This window comes from Galeopterus variegatus, unplaced genomic scaffold (assembly GCF_000696425.1).
Source record: "Galeopterus variegatus unplaced genomic scaffold, G_variegatus-3.0.2 Scaffold269, whole genome shotgun sequence".
Lineage (NCBI taxonomy): Eukaryota > Metazoa > Chordata > Mammalia > Dermoptera > Cynocephalidae > Galeopterus > Galeopterus variegatus.
This window is the reverse complement of record NW_007726380.1, coordinates 625879-649901: the sequence shown is the minus strand read 5'-3', so window position 1 is coordinate 649901 and position 24023 is coordinate 625879. Positions and strand designations below refer to the sequence as shown.

The following is a 24023-nucleotide window of genomic DNA, read 5'->3' as shown; positions in this document are numbered from 1 at the left end:
TTTATTTTGCCCATTCCCTACTGGTGGACTTTAGGTTGTTTCTGAGTGTTTCCTATTTTATACAATACTACCACGGGAGGTTTCAGTAATGGGCCACAATAATCAACCACATTGTATATTGACAAAATAAAATAATAAATAAATAAATAAATAAATAAGTAAATAAAACAAATACATAAAGTAGTAGGAAAAAAAATACTACCACAAATGTCCTTGTCACCTGTTTTTGCCCTTATACTTCTATATCTGTAGGAGAAATCCCTGCAAGTAGAGTTGCTTTGTCAAAGGATATGAATATATCAAAATTGTGTACAAAAGTTTGTATTTATATCATTTTTGTGGAGAGAGATTTTATTTTCAGTCTGTGACCGAAACAGTTTCTGAATCAGCACTGTACAGTGGGCCTGTGAAAATCACATGGGTTATGTGTGAAGACTGGTAAGCATGGTTCAAATGCCGGGCATTGCTAGGGTGACCAGACAGTTTATCATCCAGACATTCCCATCTCCATTATTAATAATTATGCCAAGACAACCAGCATAAACCAGAGGCGTTCCAGGTAATTGGCAGTGTGATAGCCCAGTGCCCAGCACAGATCTTATTCCCTGATCTATCTGTTCTCTTTTCTACACCATTTAGCACTGAATTACCTGCTCCTTGTTATTTTGCATTCTATCAAATGTGTTCTTTTTGTTGCTCCCAACTTGATGGTAAGCTTAATAGAGTGGGTCAGAGTCTTGTCCTTTGTTTCGCACAAATCCTAAACCTACCCCAGATGCTCAGTGGTTGCTCAAGAAGTTCTTGGATTCTGAAGACCACGTTTGAATCATGGTAGCAGTTTAACTTTTCTGAACTCCCCATTTCCTCATCTGTAATATGGAAATAATATCCACCTCATACGGTGAGGCCCTGGTGGGGTAAAGCTTGTGAGGGGGTATTGTAAGTGTTGCCATTGTGTAAGGTGAGCTTCAGAGACCCTTGCCATGGGCCACCATAACTCCTCAGTGACATAAACTTGGGAGCCCTTAAGGCACTGCTAGCTGTCTGGATTTGTTTATTCCTCCTCTCCATTTATTACTATCCCCTTAATTGCTCTCAGATCCGACTAGGTCCTCTTCAGTCCCATTGTCCTGGGTTTAGTTCAGGTCTTGTCATTTCTCCCTTGGAATACTGCTGGAAAAAAGTGAATATTTTGGCTAGTCCGCGTGCAGTGGTGTTTACAACTAATTGATCACAACCAGTTACAGATTTCTTTGTTTCTTCTCTACTCCTACTGCTTCACTTGATTGGCCTTTAAAAAAAAGTGAATTTTTAAAGGAAGCATCTTTTTTTTTTTTTTGCCTTAAAAATGTTAAGAAGACATGTACTTTATGAAACCCAAGGTAAAAAAAATCAGATGAGAGGTCTAAAAGGGAAGCTGACTGAGAAGGATGAAGAAATGAAAAGGGACTGGATGAGATAATGAACAACTATAAGGATACAAAACAAAGCAATAGCAGAATTAAGTTTCCAGTACAGTCTTTAAAGGGCAGAATCAGCACTACAGTTAATCTAATCAGCGACATGCGGGTCGAGGAGCTCCCAGAATCCAGAGGAGAAGGTACAGTGAGATGAAAGAGATGGAAAAGTGTGATAATTAGAGAAACAGATTCAAGATTTTTGAGAGTAGTAAATAAAAAGTATACTAGTAGAATTAAAAAGCAAGAAATATGCCTTGCAGATCATAAGAGGTGAAGAAAGTAAATGAAATACAATACATATGAGGTTACTTCAAAAAGTACACGGAAAGATTCATTTAATTGTTTTTCCATGAACTTTTTGAACTATCCTTGTACAACAAAGGAAGCAGCATTGTAGTATTAAAACATAAAACAGATGAAAGCAAAGAGATATAGGTCAGTTATGATAAATTTCAGTGGAATAAGTCTCTGAGACAAAATTTTGATTAAGAAAGTCTCATGCTCTTTATGTGAGACAAACCAAAAATGGTCAGTTTGTTTTATTGGTTTTTTTCTAACTTTAGGCTGATAAATTATTATTTTTTACTTCATTCTCATTATTTAGGAAATAATTTAAGGTTATTAATTTCCTTCTGAATAGTACTTTGAAATTAATAAATTTGAAATGGAAAAATATAGAATTGGCAAGTCATTTAGGATCCGGTGCTTAAAAAAAAAAAAAGAAATAGCAAATCCAATCAAGAGAAAGAAAAGATGAATAGGCAAAACAAAAAAGGGGAGAAAAAGAGGCTTTAACCTCATTCATAGCTTCACAACTGTTTATAAGGTCTCTGTCTCCAGGGAGCTTACCATTCAGTGTGGAGGGCTACCATTTAAGAAAATGTATACTAATAAGGTTGTGATCATTGCGATGGGGAAAGATTTTAATATTTATCAAAGGTTATCATTTTCAATGCTGTGCTAAGAAATCTATGCTAGGGTGACTGAAATTTATTCAAGAACCATTAAAATGACTGAATAGACCAGAAATATGTATATATACTGCCGAAGTATTAGACCAGTAGCTAAGAAAAACAATTGAAAGATAGTAAAAAGAAAAAAAAAATTAAATCCCCAAATTGTTGTATCAATTGATTTTGTGGGGAAATTTTTTTAAATGTTGAAGAAATAGGGCTCATAATGCTTAATCTACTGTCACAGAGCCAAGGAACAGATGGACGGCATCCTGTGTGTGTAACAAGGTTGATACACTCTTGCTCCTGAATGCTGATTGACAGTGCAGAAAAGAAAACCACACTACTTAGAGATATTGATGTAAAAGTCTAATGTAAAATAGTGGCACACTAAATCTAACACTACGTTAAAGGATCACTTACCATAAACAAGTAAGGGATGTAGTTCAAAAAATGCGTGGATGGTTTAATTGCATATAATTCATGAAAATAAGAAGTCAGAAGAGTCAACAATTCTTTCAATAGAGCAAAAATGACACTAGATACGAATTAACATCCATCCCTGATTTTTTTTTTTTTTTTTTTTTAAAGATGACCGACCGGTAAGAGGATCTTAACCCTTGACTTGATGTTGTCAGCACCACGGTCTCCCAAGTGAGCTAACCAGCCATCCCTATATAGGGATCCGAACCCGTGGCCTTGGTGTTATCAGCACCGCACTCTCCCTAGTGAGCCATGGGCTGGACTCATCCCTGATTTTTTTTTTTTTTTTTTAAATCTCAAACTGTAGCCAATGTTATACTTAAAAATGAAACTATAATTCAGTTCTCATTAAAATAAAGAAGTCATAAGGACATCAAGGTATGAGAATAAAAAAAAAGTCACTACATTAAAATAATAAAGTCACTACTTAACGTTATCCTGGAAATTCAAGCTAAAATAATACTATAAGAAAAAGAATAAAAGTTACAATAAAGTTAATGTTCTTTGTTGATGTTACTGTTTTTTACATGGGAAAACCAACTATCAGCTGAAAAATCACAGCAATCAATAAGAGTTTAGTCATTTGGCCAAATATAAAACCTACAGAAAGCCATGAAGGTTTGTTACTGATCAGCAACTAAGCATTTAGAAAATACAATGGAAACACGTATCCATTCACAAAATCAATTAACCCCCCCCCCCAAAACCACCCTGAAATACTCAGGCATAAACCAGTGGAATGGAAACTATACTTGTATGTTGAGGGAGTCAGTAAATATCACCCTTCTCCCTTCTGACTTTGAAACCAATTGTGGGGGGGCAGGGTTGGAGTGAGAGAGGGAGAAAAGCAAACAAGCAGACAGACAGGGTTTGGACAGACAGCTGAACACATGGAGGTTTCTGGAGGGTGGTGCAACCGGGTAGGGCATGGAATCTGCACGCCTTCCCCCACACCTCACCCTATGCATCTCTTCGTCTGTATCCTTTGTAATATCCTTTTATAATAAAACAGTAAACGTAAGTATGTGTTTACCAGAGTTCTGTGAGCCACTCAAGCAAACTAATCAAACCAAAGGAGGGAGTTGTGGGAACCCCGATTTACAGCTGGTTGGTCAGAAGTTCCAGAGGCCTGGACTTGCAACTGGCATCTGAAGTGGGGGGCAGTCTTGGGGACTGAGCCCTCACCCTGGGGGATCTGATGCTATTTCCAGGTGGATAGGGTTGGAATTGAATTGGAGGACACCCTGCTGGTGTCCACTGAAGAATTGCTGGCTTGCTTGCCATTGGGGAGAAATTGCCACACATTTGGTCACAGAAGTCAGTCTTGGTGTTGGTGATTATGCTGTGAAGAACAGAGGAAAGAGAGTGTGTGTCTTCTCTGCTCACAGCCCCAATCGTGTACAGAGAAGTTAAATAATGACTGAGGGCTGGCCCGGTGGCGCACTCGGTAGAGTGCGGGGCTTGGGAGTGTGGTGGCGCTCCCGCCAAGGGTTTGGATCCCATATAGAGACTGGTCCGCTCGCTGGTTGAGCGCGGTGCGGGCGCGACACCGAGGGTTGCGATCCCGTTGCCAGTCGTGGTACGGGCGCGACACTGAGGGTTGCGATCTCGTTACCGGTCACGAAAAAAGACAAAAAGGAAAAAAAAATAATAATAATGACTGAGAACAGGAACCTTCACCATCTCGTCTTGTTCACTACTGTGTTCTCAGCACTTAGAACAATGCCTGGCACACAGTAGGCATTCAGTAATTTAATGACCATTCTCGGAGGGGTGGGAGAGTATAACATGATGTAGAAAAGATTTTATATTACTTATTGATAACATTAATAAAAAAGGTAACAGTAAAAAATAAACAAGAAAAAAATAGGCAACAAAGTTGAACAGAAAATGGACAATAAGAAATTTAGCTAACTAGGGCCGGCCCAGTGGCGCACTTGGTAGAGTGCGGTACTTGGGAGTGCGGCGGCGCTCCCGCCGAGGGTTTGGATCCCATATAGAGACCGGTCCGCTCACTGGTTGAGCGTGGTGCGGGCGCGACACCGAGGGTTGTGATCCTGTTGCCGGTCACAAAAAAAGACAAAAAGGAAAAAAAAAAAAAAAAGAAATTTAGCTAACTAGTAAACACAAAAGATTGCTTTATCTTGTGAAGTAAGAACAAGCTAAATGTCTCAAAGGAAATACAAATTAAAACAAAAGTATTATTTTGGATCTCAGATTGGCAAATTTGTGATTTTTACCATCAGTGTTGGTAAAGAAGCATTTTTTGAAGAGCAGTTTGTCATTTATCAAACATTTGAAATTGGGAACTCTCTGAATCTCTGTTGGTTCTGAGAGCTACCCCCAGCCCCCAAATTTGAAATTGTATTCTCTTTGTTCCCATTCTCTTTGGAAGTCATCCTACAGAAACATTTTCATTACCAGTGTGCCGAGGTGCTTGTACAGAGAAGGTCAGTTGGAAGGTCATTCTTTGTCATGGCAATAACTGAAAACCATCTGAATGTTCATTACTGGGATATAGGCATACATTATGGGTAATTGATGCATTGAAATAATATACAGTGGTTGAAGTGAATGAGCTAGAACCATTATGGACACGAAAAGATAAGCAAGTTGCCAGAATAGCAGATACAGCAAGAAAAGCAAGTTGCTAGAATAGCAGGTATTATGGGTTAAATTGTGTGCCCCCAAGAGATATGTTGAAGTCCTAAGCCCCAGTACCTGTAATGTGACTTTATTTGAGATTAGCATCTTTGCAGATGTAAACAAGTTAAAATGAAGTCATTAGGGTGGGTGACTAATCCTATATGATTGGTGGTGCCCAGTACAAAGAGGAGAAAAGACACAAAGACACGCAGAGGAGAGATTGCGATGTGACCACGGAGGCAGAAATTGGAGCAATGCAGCTACAAGCCAGGGAACTCTGAGGATTGCTGGCAGCCACCAAGAGCTGGGAGGGAGGCATGGCACAGACCCCTTCAGAGCCTCTGGAAGGAACCAACCTCGCCAACACCTTGATTTCACACTTCTGGCTCCCAGAACTGTGAGAGAATACATTTCTGTTGTTTTGAGCCACCCAGTTGTGGAAATTTGATACAACCGTCCTAGGAAACCAATAGAGCAAGTGTGGCACCGTCCCGTAACCAGGCCTTCTGGGACTGAGCCTGCTACTCTCTCCATGACAAAGAGCTTCTTCAGTCCATTTTCCAACCTAGCAACACCTCCTTGGACACAAGGACTCACAGGGGTATTGACTTTTTATTGGGGGCCAACCTGGGTGGCGTCAATTTGTATTTCACCTCCTTTGCCTCCCTGCCCCAAGCCAGTGCTCTAGCAGCCTCTTGCTGGACTTCCCTCTCATCTCCTTTAAACTCTGACCATCCTGAATTCCACGGCGTTCTCTGACCATGCTTTGTCTTTGTGCTTCTCACTTGCTCTATTTGCCAAACCCTGTTCCTTCATAAAACTTTGTGTCGAAGACCCTTCTTCCAGGATTCTTCCTTGACTTGTTCTCCCCTGACTTAGAAGCTTCTCTACACCCTTTGCACCCACCCATCAAGCTGTGTGATAGTACAATCAAGCCTCGCAATTATGATAGGTGTTCCTCTGGAGCCAGATGACCCGAGATTCTCTCCTGCATTTGTCACATACAGCTGTATGGCCTTGAGCAAGCTGCTTTACCTCTCTGTGCTTCAGTTTCCTCATCTAAACAGTGGAGATTGTAGTACCCATCTCAATGGGTGGGTGTAAGCATTAACAAATTAATATGGTTAAAGTGCTGGGAACAGTGCCTGGCACATTGTAAGTGGTTGGTTAAGTGTTAACTATTTTTATAATTATATGTTTACTTGTCTGACTCCCCCACTAAACTGAGATACTTAAAGGCCCTTCTGCCCAGTGTCTCATGGAGTACTTGGCACATGGTAGGCTATAAATAAATGTTTGTTGAATTAATAGTGATAATTAATGTAATTGCCTACCAGGATCCCATATTGGGCTTTGACTGTCCGCTGGTTCCACATCATATAAGGATAACGTGGTCAAATTATCTGGCTCAGTAAAACCAGCAAAAATCAGTTGATTCTTCCTGAGCACCTCCCATGGGCAAGCCATCTATCAGCTGTTGTCCTCAAGGAGCTTAGAATTTAGTGGGGAAGATGAGCACATGAAACATTAAAAAGCAGTATTAGGTTTTAATAGCCATTTATGGGTGCAATAGAAGATACAGCAAATGTGTGTTCCCAGTTATTTCAGTTGGTGGCACATTGTTAACTTACTCATTCCTTATTTTCCAAACTTGTTCTAGAAAGCTTCTTAAACTTTTTCATAAGAAAAGTTAGACCTAGGGGCTTTATCAGATTCAGATTTGATTTTTTTTTTTTTTTTTTCATGTGTACATTCCTTAGACATAACATCTGGTTGTCTCTCTGGAATTAGCAGCCATCAATAATCATTGCTAGATACATAATTTCATTAGGGGTTGTAAAATGGTAATATTCTATTTATTAGCTGGAAACTTCTATAAAGATAAACCTTCCTTCATAGTTTATATTTGAAACTTATATTTTGATCGTGTTTCTATAAGAGTTTTAGCAATTTTTTTTTTTTTTAAAAGAGATCCGAACCCGTGGCCTTGGTGTTATCAGCACTGCACTCTACCGAGTGAGCCACGGGCCGGCCCGAGTTTTAGCAATTTTTTTTTTTTTTTTAAAGAGATCCGAACCCGTGGCCTTGGTGTTATCAGCACTGCACTCTACCGAGTGAGCCACGGGCCGGCCCGAGTTTTAGCAATTTTTATGATTGGCTTGTAACTTTATAGATTCCTCTTCTGTCACTTGCTGAAAATAATTTTCCTAATTTGTCATTTGCCATTGAGAGTTGTTTACAACTTCTACTTTACGTAGTGAGGTGTTTTCCTTTATAAAGCATAGAGTTTTCCAGGCCTCCCTTGATGGGGCCTTACAGGATCAGAAAGCTGGTCTAGTAGTTTTCTTCAGGCACTCATTTCTGCATGAACATTACTGTGTTCTGTTCACCCAACTGTAATTTGTATTGCTTGAGGCCGGAGACCTGCTTCGTACCAAGACGATCTGGATCCATTTTCACCCTGACAGGTTCGCTCTTATTCTTGTTCATATTGAAGGTGCTTCTGTTTTGAACAGCTTCTGTGGGGAGTGAATGAAACTATGAGCAACTGCTAATCTGTACCCCTATTAGGAACATAAGTGGGGCATTGCTCGTAGGCATGCAGGGCAGACATAATGCAAATTTCCCACCAATCAGCAGCTACCCCTGGGAGCTTCACCATCACTGTGTAGCACTTCTTGTACTGTGGAGCCCCATGTACCTATATCTAGTGACCAGGCAGCTCCAAGGCTCTTCTGGGCAGTGGAGGGGCAGAGAGAGCCACTACACCCACTCAGGGTCTGTTCAGAGAGAGCCACTACACCCAGATGGCAGAGACTGTGTGAGGGAGATCAAACAGGGCACTTTGCAGCTTCAAATGATCTGCATAAGAGGAATGCCAACAAAGGCCTATACTGTGTAAGAGAGGGTTGTGATGGGATACGGTTTCTAAAAAAAAAAAGCCCGAACATAATAATGACAAATAATGGCTACAAGCCCAAACTCACATAGTACTTACTATGTGCCTGGCACTGTTCCAAACATGCTACCTGTGTTAACATGTGAATTTACTTTTCATAACAAGCCTAAGAGGCTGATAATGTCATTAGCACCATTTTGTAGATACAAAAATGGAGGCACTGAAAGGATAAACCACTTGCCCAAGGTCATGCTGTTGGTGAGAGAGTAGAATTTGAATGCAGGTGGTCTGACCCCAGTGTCTGAGCTCTTGATCCCATCTCCATCCTGCCTGTACACTGTAAGGCTTGTAAGGCAGGCCTTAAAGTTGTGTAGCTCTTTAAACTTCTCAGAGGCATTTCATCCTTGGAGAGGCCCTGCAGGATGGCAGCAGGTGTTTACATATGGGAAAACTGAGGGCTAAAGAACAGGATGATTTGCTCAGAGCCAGGTCCAGGATGCAGATTTTTCTGCATTTGGTAGCTGGCACTCATTTGGCATCAAAGTCAAACTCTTTGAACCTTTTGGAAACAGTATTGCCCTTAGACAGACACAAACAAGGTGGTCTCCTTTTCCCTTTGAGAGGGCCAAAATCTGTGGGGTCTGGTGAACACAGGGGTTTTCCTTAGGACTTTTTTGGTCACAGTTGTGTACTTCTGGCACTAGGCTCTTGAGGACTAGGTGTGGGCCTGCCTTGGGATCTCTCAGTCTGAGCCCCAGCCTGGCCCTTTCTGGAAGCTGAGTGCTTTGCCCTTGGACTGCTAGGTCGGGGGTTCTGGAGAAGTTGGGTGGAAATTGCTCCACTGTTGTCCTGCTCCTGGCCTAATGGCTTAGACCATTTTTAGATGTCAGGAAGTATAACAATATGGTACATTTATCTTGGTGAATAATGAATGAGTCCAGGGAAGGTACTCTAGTCTTCTTTGTGAATTATTTACCAGGAGCCTCTAATCTGAGGGCTCTCCATTATAAATGGTCTGAATCTGGTATGTATAAAGAGCCCCCTCCCCTCTCCTCTCACTCCCTCCCGTCACCTACCTACAGATAAGCCATAACTTTTCATGTCTAGTGTTACCCTGGGTAGCCCTGTAGCCTGTGGCCAGGGACTGTCTGAGTCCAGAGTCCCTGCGGCAACTGGGGAGGGTGTGGGGAGCGTCCCCCCGCTAGAGATACAGGAGAGACCTGCCAGGGACAGCTGGGGTAAATGTGGGGCTGCAGCCTGCTCTACAGGCGTGGGAGCCTTATGTGCATTTGTGTGTGTGTGTACACATGTGTGTGCTGGATGTCTTTGTCTTTCTTGTCCCTTTTTATGTATCTCTCTCTGATTGTATTGTTCGATCTCTGTCATTCAGTTTGTCTCTGTCATAGCTCTCTGCCTCTTGATTTCTCATCTTCTCCCTTTGTCAGGGTCTGGGTCTCACTTTGTCTCTCTCTTTCTTTATTCCTAGTCTGTCAGTCAGTCTCTCTGTCAGTCTCTCCCCAGCCCCCTTTGCTCACCTCCCTGTTTCCCTCTGTCTGTCTCTGTCTCTCTGTCTGCATGACTTCAGAGGTCTGTAAGAGGCACCTCCTGGAATGGAGGGACAGCCAGTTCCAGACTTAAGTGAAGCCAGATCTTGGTGCCTTCCAAACCCTGACTGAAAGATGGACAAAGTAGGCATGAAATAAACTTTAGGCCTTTGTCATTTTTTTGGCTATTCAATTCAGTTATTGCATCAGCCACTCTTAGAGCTCTTTCTTCTTCAGCTTTTAGTGTGTGCTTTATGTTTTATAATGTTTTCCCCTAAAGAAGGGGAAACCTAGGCTTTAAGCATCTGGTAATGAGTTGCAAGTTTTTGGTGCTTTTAAAAATAACTTATTAAGGAGTTGTTTCTGTCCTTTATTCACCAGTTTGTATTTTTTTCATCTGTTGTTATTGATTTGAAGATTGAAATACTTATTTTGCTATCTTTAGCCTGAATGCTATTTCTAAACAGCTGATTCTTTTAAAAAGTATGACTCTTTTTTGGTTATTTTCCTGAAAAATAAAAGAACAAATCATTAGTGATGCAGTTAAGAGATTTAAAAAATGAATTAAATTAGTTTTGCCTTATTAGAAAGTTTATATTTTAAACAGTAAAATGAGGTTTATAAGGAGTCCAGGAAGTATCAGGGAAAATCTGATGGTTTGACTCTAATTGAGCAGCTGGCCTGCCTTCCATTTCTTCCTCTGTCCACCTAAACCAGGCCACTGACCCCCCACCCCAGGGCTCACCTGACAACACTGTTGTAGTGCCAGACCCCACTGTTGAGTAATACTTGGGCAGCGATCATGGTGACAGTTGATAACCACTACAAGATATCTTTCCCCTCCTCTCCTGTACGTTACTACAGCCCACATTTCCCCAGCCACAGAGGTGGCTGAGAGGACAGCTTTTGATCTTTGTGGCCAGAGCAGATCTGTCTTCAGAAAGGCGGTGGGCACTGTGCCAAACCCTGCTCCCCACAGCTCTCCCCTGTGATCCTGGCTCCAGGAGGGCACCCTTGCCTCTTTAAGCCAGTGGCTCTTCCAAGCACCCTCCGGTCTCCTCCCGCAGTCTGTATTCTTCACTTTGTATCCCAGGTTGAGCCTAAAGTCTGGCCTTATAGACCTGGATGGAGTAGCCCTTTCTAAGACCCCTCCCTGGGGAGAAGAGTTGGTTTCCAGAAGCAGCTGTTGGACAGACAGGTGGAGACACTCTGCTGTGCCGGGAAGGAAGGCTGGGGCAAGGGGCCTTTGAGGGATGGTATGTGGCTCTGTCTCCTGGGCCCTGCCTGGGAGGGGGACAGCCAGGCTGGCAAGGGGTGTGTCCACCTCCTGCACATGTGTTAAACATTGCTGTGTGTTCCGGGTGTATGGCAAATGCAGCCCGCTGCCGCAGGCCCTGAGCAGCTTATGCTTTCCACATCACGACATAGCAAAGTGATTTCCTCACATTCCCCACTCTTGTCTGCTCCGGGAAGTGGTTTGCATAGCACTTCTAAATATAAAAGTATGAGACTGACGCTTTTATCCCTTTGAAACCAGCTGAGGTCCAGCCTCTCTATGACTTTTTGGGCTTGGGGGAGGAGGAAGAGATACAGGAGAGGCTGGTGTGTGTGTGTGTGCGCGCACGTGTGCATGCATACGTGTGTGTGACTTTTTGGGCTTGGGGGAGGAGGAAGAGATACAGGAGAGGCTGGTGTGTGTGTGTGTGCGTGCACGTGTGCATGCATGTGTGTGTGTGCGCGCACGTGTGCATGCATACGTGTGTGTGTGTGTGTGTGTGTGTGTATGTGTGTGTGTGTGAGACCAGGCTCCCCTGATGAGCGGGGGAAGCAGACAGGGAGGATGGTTTGTGGGGGATAGGCGCAATGATGGGGGCCCAGGCAGGATGCTGGGGGCCCAGGCAGGATGCAAAGAGGAGGGTGTAGATGTAAAGATTGATTTTCCAACTATGAGCGGATCTATTCAGCCACTTATTTGTTTAAAAAAAGAATTTATTTGCTTCTCCCCCCTGTCAAACTCAACAGTACTTTTATCTACTGGGGAGAACAGCAGGATATAGGAGGAGGCCACGGGGAAGGATCCTCAAAACACAGAGCTAAATGTACAGAAGTACGAAGCAGGGTGAGATATAAAGCAAAACCAGTTACATAAGTTACAAATCCCTGTAAAACAGGGATTTGTATGTGAAACAGCAATCACATTTTACATGAGCACAGACAAAACAAAGGCTCTACATCAAACACAGTGGAATGGTTGTGGGGGGAATGTGGGTTCTAGCACGGCATCACGAAAGAACCAGACTCGGGGGCCAGACAGATCCAGGGGCAGTTCCTGCCTCTGCCATCTACCAGGATGTCCTCGACTCCAGTTTCCTTGTGGGTAAAATGAGGCTGATTGGTGTTGAGGGTTCTTTGGATTAAATAATGTGTCTGCGCACAGGGCTTGGCCAGAAGCAAATAGTCAGAGGGGCTAAGGCAGTGCCGCCTGGGAGCTTTTTCGAGGATGGCACTGGTCTCACTCTGTGCTGTTCAAGTACAGTGGCCACCAGCCATGTGTAGCTCCTGAGCACTTGAAATGTGGCTAGTGAGACTGAGGAAGTGAATTTTCAATTTTATTTCCTTTTAATTAGGTTAAATTTAAATAGCCTCATGTAGCTAGTGGCTACCATTTTGGACAGAGCAGGTCTAAGGGATATTTTAACTTCTGCAGAAGCCAGGGAGGAATCTGCTTGTTGAATGGAGTGGAGGTCACTCCCACTCACTCCCTACCCCAAGGGTTCAGCAGTGTTGGGGTGCAGGCAGGAAGGGCAGGAAGTCATGTCCTGCCCACCACAGGGACTTTGGGGTGAACTGCTGTAGCCAGTCTGGTTAGGGCTGCAACTGTGCTTATCTGCCTGGATTATTAGTCTCCAGGAGTGGGGCAGAGATGGGCAAAAGAGCTCATAAAATGGGGTCTACCAGAGTTTTCTGAGCCTGTCTTGAAAATTAATCATCAAACTATGAGTTGGCCCAACCAGTTGCAAGGTAGTGGTCCCTGGCCTGTCATTTAGGTTGTCCCCTGCCTTGCAGGAAAGACCATGGGAAGCCAACTCCCAGGCTCCACTCTGGCGCTGTTCTTCAGACTCTGAAGGACACTGTACATCCCAGAGCACCTCCCTACCGCACTTGGGAGTCAGGGACCTGGGAGCGTCCCCTCCGTGAGGAGTCCCTTTCCTCTCTTCTGGATGATGAAGGGCTGAACTCTGTTTCCTCTGGGTCCCTGAGAGCACTGGCTGAGCACCCTGGGGTCTTTCTGGGGCTCAGCTTGGGGCTCTTTTCCCCATCTCTCAGTGCACTGTCGCTTTTCCTGGGATGTCTGTTATTTCCACAGGCTTCTCACTGGCATCTTCAGAAGACAGCTGGCTACTGTCTCTCTTTTGGGGGCCAGAAATGGATTTGTTCCCTGGCAGGGAGGGTACAGAGAATTCGTGGTTCTCCCTGGCAGTTCTGTTCCTGGCCCCCCTCACATTCACCTTTGGAAGGGATCTCTTCAATCCAAGGGCATTTTAATACAGGGTTTGGGGTTCACATTTCCTTAGAACTTCTGGGTTTTTTTTTTTTTTATCTTCCCTGAAAAATAGGCAGACTTGTGTGTGTGTGTCTTTACCTAATGTGTATTTCATTTGAATATCACAGGGGCCTGTAGGCTGAAAAGAATCACTAAAATTGGTTTGTTTGTTTGTTTTGGCAGCCGGCCTATACAGGGATCCGAACTCTTGACCTTGGTGTTATAACACCACACTCTAACCAACGGAGCTAATTTTGGCTGGCCAGAATTAGTTTTAAGGCTGCCACCTTCCAGGTGAGAAAACTGAGGCCAGAGAGAAAAATTAAGTTGGCCAAGCTAAGATAAAGGTAGATGTAGGACAAGATTTAAGGTCAGACGAACACTTGAGTGACATCATCCCCCCACAGATGCTCAAGGGGTATTTACCATGTGGCCCAGGCACCATGAGGAGCTCAGAAGTACCATCCTGGGCTCAAGTGTCCCCGTGTTCCCCAACCCTCCAGCTTGCAGTCTAGCTTGGGGGATGAAGCCCTCAGTTACAGCAGGCAGGAGCATCGAGGTGGAAAGTCAGTGCAAGCATGTGGCAGAGGTGGGTCTCCTGGCAGGCTGCCTGTGCCGAACTGAGGACTGGAGGAGCTCAGCAGAATAATGCTGGACCCCTATGTGCAGCCCCAGCTGCCTCAGACACATACACCTGCCATGTATAGAATCACTCTTAAACCCTCATGGGCCTGGCCCTGCATTTGTGGGCTCTGGGGGCTGGCTGTGCAGCTGGAGGCTGGGGGTGGGGAGAGACTCTGGGAAGTAGGCCCTTTGTGTCTGTAACTGCCCCGCCCCCCCCAGGTTCATTGCTGCTAATCCAGTGTTAGGTGTTGGTGACTGTCCAGTTGCATGCTCTCATTGCTCTAATTTTGCAGAAAATAAAACTGCCTGGGAGGGGTGGTGACTGGTAAGGGCCACCCTATGTGGTGGCTGTATCTGGACTAGAACCCAAGTGTCCCTACCACATGTTCCTTCCACCTGATCCTACCACCTCACTCTAGCTGGGTTTTTAATTCATCACTGCTTCCTTGGAGACACCACATCCATTTAAGAGTCACTAAGGGCAAGAGGCATGTACTGAGCAGGATGCTACTAGCCCCAGTCAAAGACAGGTGGGTCCCAGAGACTGATGGTTTGGCCTCTGGGTGGGGAGCACCTTAAGCCATGTCTCCTGCTAGTGTTTTTGTACCTCTGGGTTTGGATGCCACCTGATGCTGAACACAGGCCTTAATCCTACCATGAGAGGCTGATCTTCCCCCTCCAGAGCCTCCAGGAATGGGATGGGCAGGGCTAAACTGTGGTTTCCTTAAGGTGGAAGAGCTGACCTGCTAAGTTGTTCCTGCCCCAGTCCCTGGTGATCTTGTTCTGTTTCTCTAATCCGAGTGTGGGAACCTCTCCAGATATTGACAGTTAAATCTCAGGACAGGAAAACTCAGCAGGGCTCCTGGCTCTACTGCCTTCTGCCCTGCTCAAAGCAAGGGCTGGGATGGATTTTGGAGGGCTGCAGGCTTCTGTCAGTGAACCTGAGGCCTCTTGTAGACCCTGGAAGATAAGGGGATGGAATGTTGTGCTCTGCGGCTGGGTCTCAGAGTCAGCTGGGATCCATCTCCAGCAATCTCTAAACCCTGTGTTCTGGGCTCATCATCAAACAGTCTGGGTTGCTGGTACTAAAACCACAGATAGTATGCTGCTGGGAGTCGAGAGGGACATTCCAGATCCCCAGATTCACAAATACCCCTGCAGCATTTTGTGTTTCTGCCAACCTTGGTGAACTGGGAGATGACTGGGCTTACTGTTTATTGAAGTACTTACTGACTTATTCCTGCAGTGATTGACATTTGTTCCTCAAAAAATTATAAATGTTTATGGGCCATGGACCTTTAGAGTGGTTCAAGTACTGTTGAAAGTCTGCCAATTAAATCTTCATAGGCCAAAGGCCTGTGGTCCAGTGTGCTGGCTCCTTGGGGAGGAGGATTAGATCAGGTGGTTCAGTGGCTGGAGAGGCACCCTAGCCCCTGGGGCCTCTCCCTTGGTGCCTGAAGAGTTTGCAGGTGGTGGAGACCTGTGAGGAAGATTGTCCTCTGGTGTGTCAGGGAGCCTGGGGGCTGCTGTCTCACGGGGAGCACTTGTGCTTCCCAGGTTGAGGGCTGCTTCTCTTGGCCTGTGCCTGGTGCTGTTGCATGAGACTGGACATAGGACATTGGCAGACCTCTTCTTCAGGAGTTACCTTGGCCTAGGCTCTAGGGGCCACCTGGGATTCAGGATGTCCTCCCGTGAGACCCGGGCACTGGAGCCAGGGAGGGACTGAGTCTTCAGTGTGGTCCTGGTGTGGAGGAGTCAGCTCTTTATGTGTGGCTGGTTGACTTTGGTGTGGGAGAGGTCACACAAGCACTCACACAATCACCATGCAAAATGCCTGTGCCTTTTTGGAGCACACTCCTAGAGGACTTTTGGGCTGGCAGCATAAAGTTCTTTGCTCAACCAAGGTCTGGGTGTCTCAGCCTGATCCTGAGGAATCTGTCTGGAGGATGGAATTCTCTTTGATAAGAGGGAAAGGAGGTTGATTGAATCAATTGACCATGTTTGGTAGGTTCTATAGGTGTTTTTCCTAGACCAGGAGAAGTAGCCCTAAGAGATGAGTAGTTGAGTGGCCCAGATGGATACCTGGACTGAAGTAGCCAAAACTATTTATAGCGGGAAGGCTTAGGAAAAACTTTCTGCTGCTCTCTGCTCTCCATAACGATTGCGTTTACATGTGTGTGTGTGTGCACATGCATACGTATACACACATGGGTCGGTTGGGCCTGGAGCCCAGAGAGCAACAAGAATAGTGGGCAGCGGACCAGACGTGGGTTGGGTGGGGGTGGGTGAGCATGGGGGTTGGGCTGCGCACAGCCTTTCTCTGGGCTGGCCCAAGGTGCAGGCAGAGTGAGTGTCTGCATATGGATGGCAGTTGTGGAGCCAGGGAAAGGGCTTGGAAATGTTCTTACCAGGGATTCACAGCTCCAGCTTTGCTGGGGTGGGTGCCTGGTGTGGGCAGAGGGGCTGCCTGGGTCCACTGTGCCCAGCGGGGCTGGCTGCTGCCTGGGAAGCAACACCCTCTTTGTGCCCTGTGCTGTGGGTGGCTTTGTGTATGTGAGCCCATTTAGCCTTCACACAGCCTGGGTGCAAGCCTGGTGTGCCCATTTTACAGCAAGGAGAAGGGTGCAGAGCTGCCACACTGAGCATGCTGCCTCGAGGGGCACGTCACCATGCATCTCCATGAGGGCGAGTGGGAGGTGGAGTAACACATGGTGTGGCTGGATGGGGAGAGACGTGGCAGCTTTGGGAAGCCCAGGACCACTGTGCCACCAGAGACCTTTCCGAGACTGCAGTCTGGGGGCATCCTCAAGTCAGGGGGAAGACAGGAATGTGCTGGTGACTGTACCACCTTGAAGCAGGCACTCTCTCAGTCCCCACAAGCTTACCTTCTTCTCTGACACTGCTGTCCTCTATCTCGTTGGTGTCAGTGAAGCTTCTGAAGGGTCCCTCACATCACAGCCCCTTCTTTCCTGGAGTCTGATGTTTCTGTCAGGGGCTCCTTGGTCTGCTTCTGGGTTTCCTGCTGATTCCCCCAAAACAATACAACAGACCTTCTCCTGCAAGCTGTGCAGATGGTAGGCTGGGCACGCTGCAGACTGTCTTCTGAGCTAAGGTGCCAAGTGGCGAAGGTGTTCCAAGCAGGGTCTGGGAGCTTGGAGAAGGCCTGGTGGGTGCTCTCCTTGCCTTTTGAAACAGCAAAAGTCTGCTGCAGCCAAGAACTAACGAGTACCTTCTGTGAGCTGACGTCAGGACAGAGGCCCCCGTGAGGCTGGCTTTGATGTTTCCCAGGCTCTGTCCTGGGGGGGGCAGGGTCTCTGAGTGGCAGTCTGGGAATGCAGCATCTCTCACCACAGCTACAGAGTTGCCCAGCCCCAGGAGGGGATGCTGGGGCTGAGCTGGGGTTCCTCTGAGTCATGCTGTCTCTTCCCCCAGTTGGTGTTTCTGTGGCAGGTGGTCTGCAGTTCCCACAACCCCATGGCCCCTTTCTCTCCATCCCATTCATCACCTAATTATTCCCTTCAGACCTCTCTACTGTGGCGGCTCCTCCCTGTCCAGGGTCTGTGAGTTGTCCTGGGCCTTGGCAAGGGAGGAGCTTCCTAATGTTCTTAGAATTGAATCCTTGAGCAGGAAGGGCAATCTTGAGAATATTAAGGGTAGCTGTCACTTATAGAAGGTGAACCCATGACAACCTTGTGAGAGAGGTGGAGGGAGCTGAGGCACAGACAGGCTATGTTACTTGCCCCCAGAGTCCAACACACTGAGTGTGACAGTCAAGATTTGAGCCCGACCTGCTTGATTCCAAATGCTTACTGCTTCTCTGTGTGGGTGACTCCTGGCTCCCCATCATGTCTGCAGAAGCTGAGCAGGGAAGTGGGGGTTCACCCACACTTGGATCTCTCTTGGTCTTTGAAGAGCATTCCAGAGTTCTGGCCTGACGGTTCCATGATTTTGGCAAATCACATTTGCAGAGGCCCACTGGGGCCTTGACAGATGAGTCTGCCCATCTGTGTCACAAGAGGTGGTCAGGAAGGATTCTAGACACCAGTTCTTGCCCCATACTTCCTGTGAGGTTCCTCCAGTTCAGCCAGTGATCGCTGGGTGCCTTTGTGTGCCTGGCATTGTCTGTGAGGTGTGTCGACCTCACTACCTGGCCATGGGGAATGTGACTCCCCGTTGTAGGATCAGATACTTCCAGGGTTGTTTCTGAGTCCCTGGGCAGGGTGCTAGGAGTTGGCTTCTTTGGTTCATGGCCTGACTCTGCCACGAAGGAGCTGTCTGATCCTGGGCAAATCCCTTTCTATGTCCGGACCTGGGTTTAACCATCTGTACTACCTTGTACCATGTACCAAATACCCCCTGGGGCATTTGGAAATGTGTAGGGGTGTGTTTGGATTGTCAGGGTGACTGGGGGTGCCCGGCAGTGCCTGGAGGGCAGTTCTATGTCCGGACCTGGGTTTAACCATCTGTACTACCTTGTACCATGTACCAAATACCCCCCGGGGCATTTGGAAATGTGTAGGGGTGTGTTTGGATTGTCAGGGTGACTGGGGGTGCCCGGCAGTGCCTGCATTTAACTTGCATGGTAGGGGGGATAGCCAAGCATGATGGAGAATTGTCCCACCCAGAGAACCAGCAGCGCCCCACTGAGAAGTAATGGGGGTGCTCGGAGCTGCTTCCAGCCCATGACTGTGTTTTGTGTGGGGAGATGTGGGCTGGCACCTCTGAGGATATCAGGAGGTGGACCAACACCAGGGGAAGCCCCTCATCTGGACCCAGCCCTGGAGGATTCGGGACTTGTCTTGACCCTGACTTTATGAGGAGACTGATTCTCATGCCCTAAAGAACCAAACCCCACCTCCAGGGAATTAGAAGGGCACTTTTTGGGCCAAGATCAGTTTCTACTGGTTTTGGAGGGGTTGGGGAGGACCTCGTTAGTCTCTTCCTTCCTGCCCTCGCCTGGCCCACTTCAGCCAAAGGCAGAGACTGCTTCTTCGTGGAGCAATCCTAGGTGGCCTGTTTCTTCTTCTGGGGAGAGAGCAAGGGGTGTCCTCTTCTGGGTTCAAGGTCCAATGGCTCCAGGCATCTGCAAGGCGCCCACATGGGCCAGCAACAAAGCCTGGTGTGTTACTTCTGGCGCCTCTGTCACCATGCCACCCACCTGCCTGGCCCTGCCCTCCACCTCACCAGCCCATCTGCTGCTCAGCATAGGCTTCTCACTCTTCCCTTTGTTCCCACTGGCCGTGGTTCCACCTTTGGTTGCAGAGTCTACCTTGTCCGTGGGTGTCCCCTGGCCCCAGCCAGAGCTGAACTATAGCAGTGCAGGAGGGGCATTGGCGTCTGGTGAAAACCTGGAACTTCTGGCTCACCTTTTAATGTAGCACAGAAAAGCTGGCCTTGGCCACAGATGGGTTCATAGGGATAGAGAGCAAGACATTGGGGTGGATCTGGCATGTCCTTGGCAATAGCCCAGATTTCTAGAGAATATTGGCTTCTCCAGTGATGGAGTGAGTTCTCTTGAAGAAGCCCTTGGGGAACATTGGGCTGCAGAACATCTGAGGGTGGTATTCAGAGCTTCCCAGCCTGTGGCCACCTCTGACACCAGCACCCTCTGTGGGTGTATGAGTGCAAGTCATCTTTCCCGCATGCTCTGTGGGTCGTGATGAACTTTGCTCAACATCCTGATTCTAGATAGTGGGGAGGGTTGCCTGCTGATGTCCAGTGCCCCTCTGTCTGGTATCAAGACCTCCTGTTATCTGCTCCAGTAGGTCCAGGGCTTCTCCTCTAGGGAGCCTCCTTGTGCCACCAGCCTCCACCCAGCCCTCTGGGCTCCCTTCCTCTTCTGCACTGTAGAGGCCCTGACTGCCCACACTGTTCATTTGGTGTTTACATGACTGTAGCAATGTCCTGTGAATTGTCCTGTATGCCCCTCCAGACTTGAGCCCTTTGAGGAGAGGGTTCCATGTCTTTGTATCCTGCAGAGCATCCAGCACAGTTTAAAAGTTCATCAGAGGGGGCTGACCGGTTAGCTAAGTTGATTAGAGTGTGGTGTTACAACAGCAGGGTCAAGGGTTTGGATCCCTGTACTGGCCAGTCGCCAAAAAAAAAGAAAAAGAAAAAGGGAGAAAAGAAAATTGTGGGATCCCTTTGAGGTATTATCATCCCCATTTAAAATGAGGGGGAAAAGAAGTTCCTAGTGGACTCTTGTCAGTTGTGTTATCATGATGCTTTATACCTGCACATATTGGATGCCTCTTGTGTACTCAACCTCTTTCCTTCTCCTGTGCATAGGGTGGCCTGTGCTAGGACAGAGGCTGCAGCTCCTCCTGACCCTGCCTCTCCTTGTGTCCCCATCTGCAGGTGCCCAGGCAGCCATTGTCTTCATCAAGGAGCCGTCCTCCCAGGATGCACTGCAGGGGCGCCGGGCGCTGCTCCGCTGTGAGGTTGAGGCCCCGGGCCCAGTGCATGTGTACTGGCTGCTGGACGGGGCCCCTGTCCAAGACACTGAGCGGCGTTTTGCCCAGGACAGTAGCCTGAGCTTTGCAGCTGTGGACCGGCTGCAGGACTCCGGCGCCTTCCAGTGTGTGGCTCGGGATGACATCACTGGAGAGGAAGCCCACAGTGCCAATGCCTCCTTCAACATCAAATGTGAGAGCCAGGGAGCTGTGCCTAGTTCCCCTATCAGACCCTCAACTCTCGAGCCTTGGGGGACCCCTCCTTTGCCTCAGCTTCTCCTTTCCAGTTGCATGGGGCAGTCAGAAGCAGTTGTGGTCAGCTCTTTCTGCTGTGTGAATAAGAGAAAATTAAAAGTTTCATTTTTTCCAAAAGTTTTTCTTTCTCCTTCGAGTCTTGGGCCCTTTTACCTGCTGAATGCTTTTGGAGAAGGCGGTGAGGCCATTGGCCAGGTGTCAGGCTTGGCCTGCCAGGGACGGGGCGGGCACTCAGGGGCGGGCACTCAGTCTCTGGTGCTTGGAGCCCTGGCCTCAGCTTCACAGGGCTTCCCTGTGTCTGCTGGCTTCAGAACCTCAAGGTCCATAGCTCCCCACTTGTTCTCCCTTCCCTCTGCCTTCTTGCCCTTGTGCTGCTCTTCCCCTCACTGCACCATGGCCTCTACTGCAGGGATTGAGGCAGGTCCTGTGGTCCTGAAGCATCCAGCGTCAGAAGCTGAGATCCAGCCACAGACCCAGGTTACACTTCGTTGTCACATTGACGGGCACCCTCGGTAAGGAGCCAAGGAGGGTGGGGATGGAGAGGATTATTCTAGACAGGTAGAGATGTTTCCTCAAATCTCAGACTCTATGCAGGTCTACGTTGCTGCATTCTGTAACTACTCCCTGCCCCCACCACAGTGCTCTTCACCTCTCCCCAAATGCTGCTCCATGTCCACCCCTGGTAATTTGAGGAGGGCCAGCATTGTGCGTGGAGTGATCCCTGGATTCTGGGAGCTGAGAGATCTTGTGCTCAGCCTGATTTTGCCCCTTAATTGTTGTGTGTCCCTGTGCAAGTCACCTCTCTCCCTCGGGCCTCAGTTCTGCATTTGTAAACTGAGGGGTCTAACTGACCCTCTGATACTGTATCTTTTCCACTGGCCACTTGAGTACCCCCCCACACTGCTGACCCCCTCTGCTCTGCAGGCCCACCTATCAGTGGTTCCGAGATGGGACCCCTCTTTCTGATGGTCAAAGCAACCACACAGTCAGCAGCAAGGAGCGGAACCTGATGCTCTGGCCGGCCAGTCCTGAGCATAGTGGTCTCTACTCCTGCTGTGCCCACAATGCCTTTGGCCAGGCCTGCAGCAACCAGAACTTCACCTTGAGCATTGCTGGTATGCTTGGGGTGGGGATGGAGGAGGGGAGGAGGGGGTGGGAGGGGCCTCACCACCCTGCCTGCTCATTCCCCCGTGCTTCCCCTGCCCCAGATGAAAGCTTTGCCAGAGTGGTGCTGGCGCCCCAAGACATGGTAGTGGCAAGGAACGAGGAGGCCATGTTCCATTGTCAGTTCTCAGCCCAGCCACCCCCGAGCCTGCAGTGGGCCTTTGAGGACGAGACTCCCATCACAAATCGCAGTCGGTAAGGTGTCTGGCTGGGAGCCTTCCAGTACTGTGGTACAGGTTGTGCGCTGCACACAAACCTTCTGTAGAGGGGATGAGATTCAAATCACAGACATCATAGATTTGTACATGTTTTACTTCAAATGTCCAGCAGATGGCAGTAAAATGTTTGCTGTTACCAATTGAGTCCAACAAAGGGAAGTCTCAGGAAAGGGCATCTTTTTCCAGTTTGCACAAAGGCACTCTATGAGCTAGTGTTGGCTTTACTTCTCTCTACCCTCCTCTCTCGCCCACATGGATCTTCTAGGATGGGTGAGTACATGGGAGGAACACAGGGGACCTAGGTGGTCACAGTCTGGATAACAAGGTCCAGGATGGCAGAGACACCTTACACACACACAGACACATTTTTGGAGGAAGCAAACACCTCCAGAAGGTGCTGGTAGGTTCGAGCCCCTCTATAGGGACTTCTGTCCTTGCCCAGGCCCTGGGAGAACAGAGCGTGTTTGCGGTGTCGGGTGTGACTATGGTCTTTGGGGCATAGTTCCCACCTGGTTTCAGCCCTGAGGACATCATCAGTAGTTCATCTGGTGTGGCTGGGGGGCTCTGACCCCTGGAGCTGGGTGCCTTACCAGCCTGGCCCTGCAGGAAGGTGGTCTCTCTGTCTCAACAGTTGCACACTGCTAACTACTCCTCTCTCTCACTTGGACTGCTGTTTGCCTTGTGGCCCCCAAAGCTATGCCTCTTGTAATTGGAACACACACAGACACACACGTGCATGAATGCCTGCGTACACACACCGATGTGGAGTGTTGGCTTCCTTCTCTCTGCCCTGTTCCTGGCCCATTCCTTCCTGCATCTCCAACCTTTGCAGGATGGGGTTCCATCACATTCCCTTCCATAAGGAGGTCTGTGGGCCTCTTCTTCCAAATAGCACTCTTTCCCCTCTACAGTCCCCCACACCTCCGCAGAGCCACGGTGTTTGCCAATGGATCCTTGCTGCTGACCCAGGTCCGGCCACGCAATGCAGGGGTTTACCGCTGCATCGGCCAGGGGCAGAGGGGCCCACCTGTTGTCCTGGAGGCCACACTTCACCTGGCAGGTGAGTCCCTGGGTCTGGAGTGCTGAGGTTGGGCTGCCTTTAATGTTGTTGGCACATAGAGATTTAGGTTCCTTTTTCCACTCAGAAAGCAGCTTGGGGGCTGGCTGTTTAGCTCAGCTGGTTAGAGCATGGTTCTGATAACAGCAGGGTCCAGGGTTCAATCTCTGTACCAGCCAGCCACCAAAAAAAAAAGCAGCTTGGAGGGCGGAGGGAGGGAGGGGATGCTGGGGGTAGGAAGAGGAGATGTAGAGGGACAGAGGAGGGTTGCAGCTAGAAAGGGCCTAGGCTTGCTATGGGAGAACATCATGTACCCTGAAACCCACAGTAATCGGGTTGTTCCCCTCCTACTCACACCCTTGCAGAGATTGAAGACATGCTGCCACTTGAGCCACAGGTATTCACAGCTGGCAGTGAGGAGCGTGTGGCCTGCCTGCCCCCCAAGGGACTGCCGGAGCCTAGTGTGTGGTGGGAACACGCGGGAGCCCGGCTACCTGCCCATGGCAGGGTTTACCAGAAGGGCCACGAGTTGGTGTTTGCCAGTACTGCTGAGAGTGATGCTGGCATCTATACCTGCCATGCAGCCAACCTGGCTGGTCAGCGGCGACAGGATATCAACATCACCGTGGCCAGTGAGCACATTTGCCCTGAAGGTTGAGGACAGATGGAGAGGAGTCCAGGTCCATGGAAGCTTGGACTCTAGGGGTGATGGACAGAGGTTTCC

The 24023-nt window shown here is 48.0% G+C and overlaps 1 protein-coding gene across 1 annotated transcript in view; it reads left to right on the top strand.

Annotated features, from left to right (window-relative positions):
• LOC103585765 (inactive tyrosine-protein kinase 7) overlaps window positions 1-24023 on the top strand; it is a 69468-nt gene that overhangs the window by 14182 nt on the left and 31263 nt on the right. The window contains exons 2-7 of the mRNA XM_008566826.1: window positions 20511-20798; window positions 21270-21372; window positions 21785-21975; window positions 22069-22219; window positions 23172-23302; window positions 23665-23931. Of these exons, the coding sequence (XP_008565048.1) occupies window positions 20511-20798; window positions 21270-21372; window positions 21785-21975; window positions 22069-22219; window positions 23172-23302; window positions 23665-23931 (1131 nt within the window). The remainder of the gene's footprint in view (window positions 1-20510; window positions 20799-21269; window positions 21373-21784; window positions 21976-22068; window positions 22220-23171; window positions 23303-23664; window positions 23932-24023) is intronic.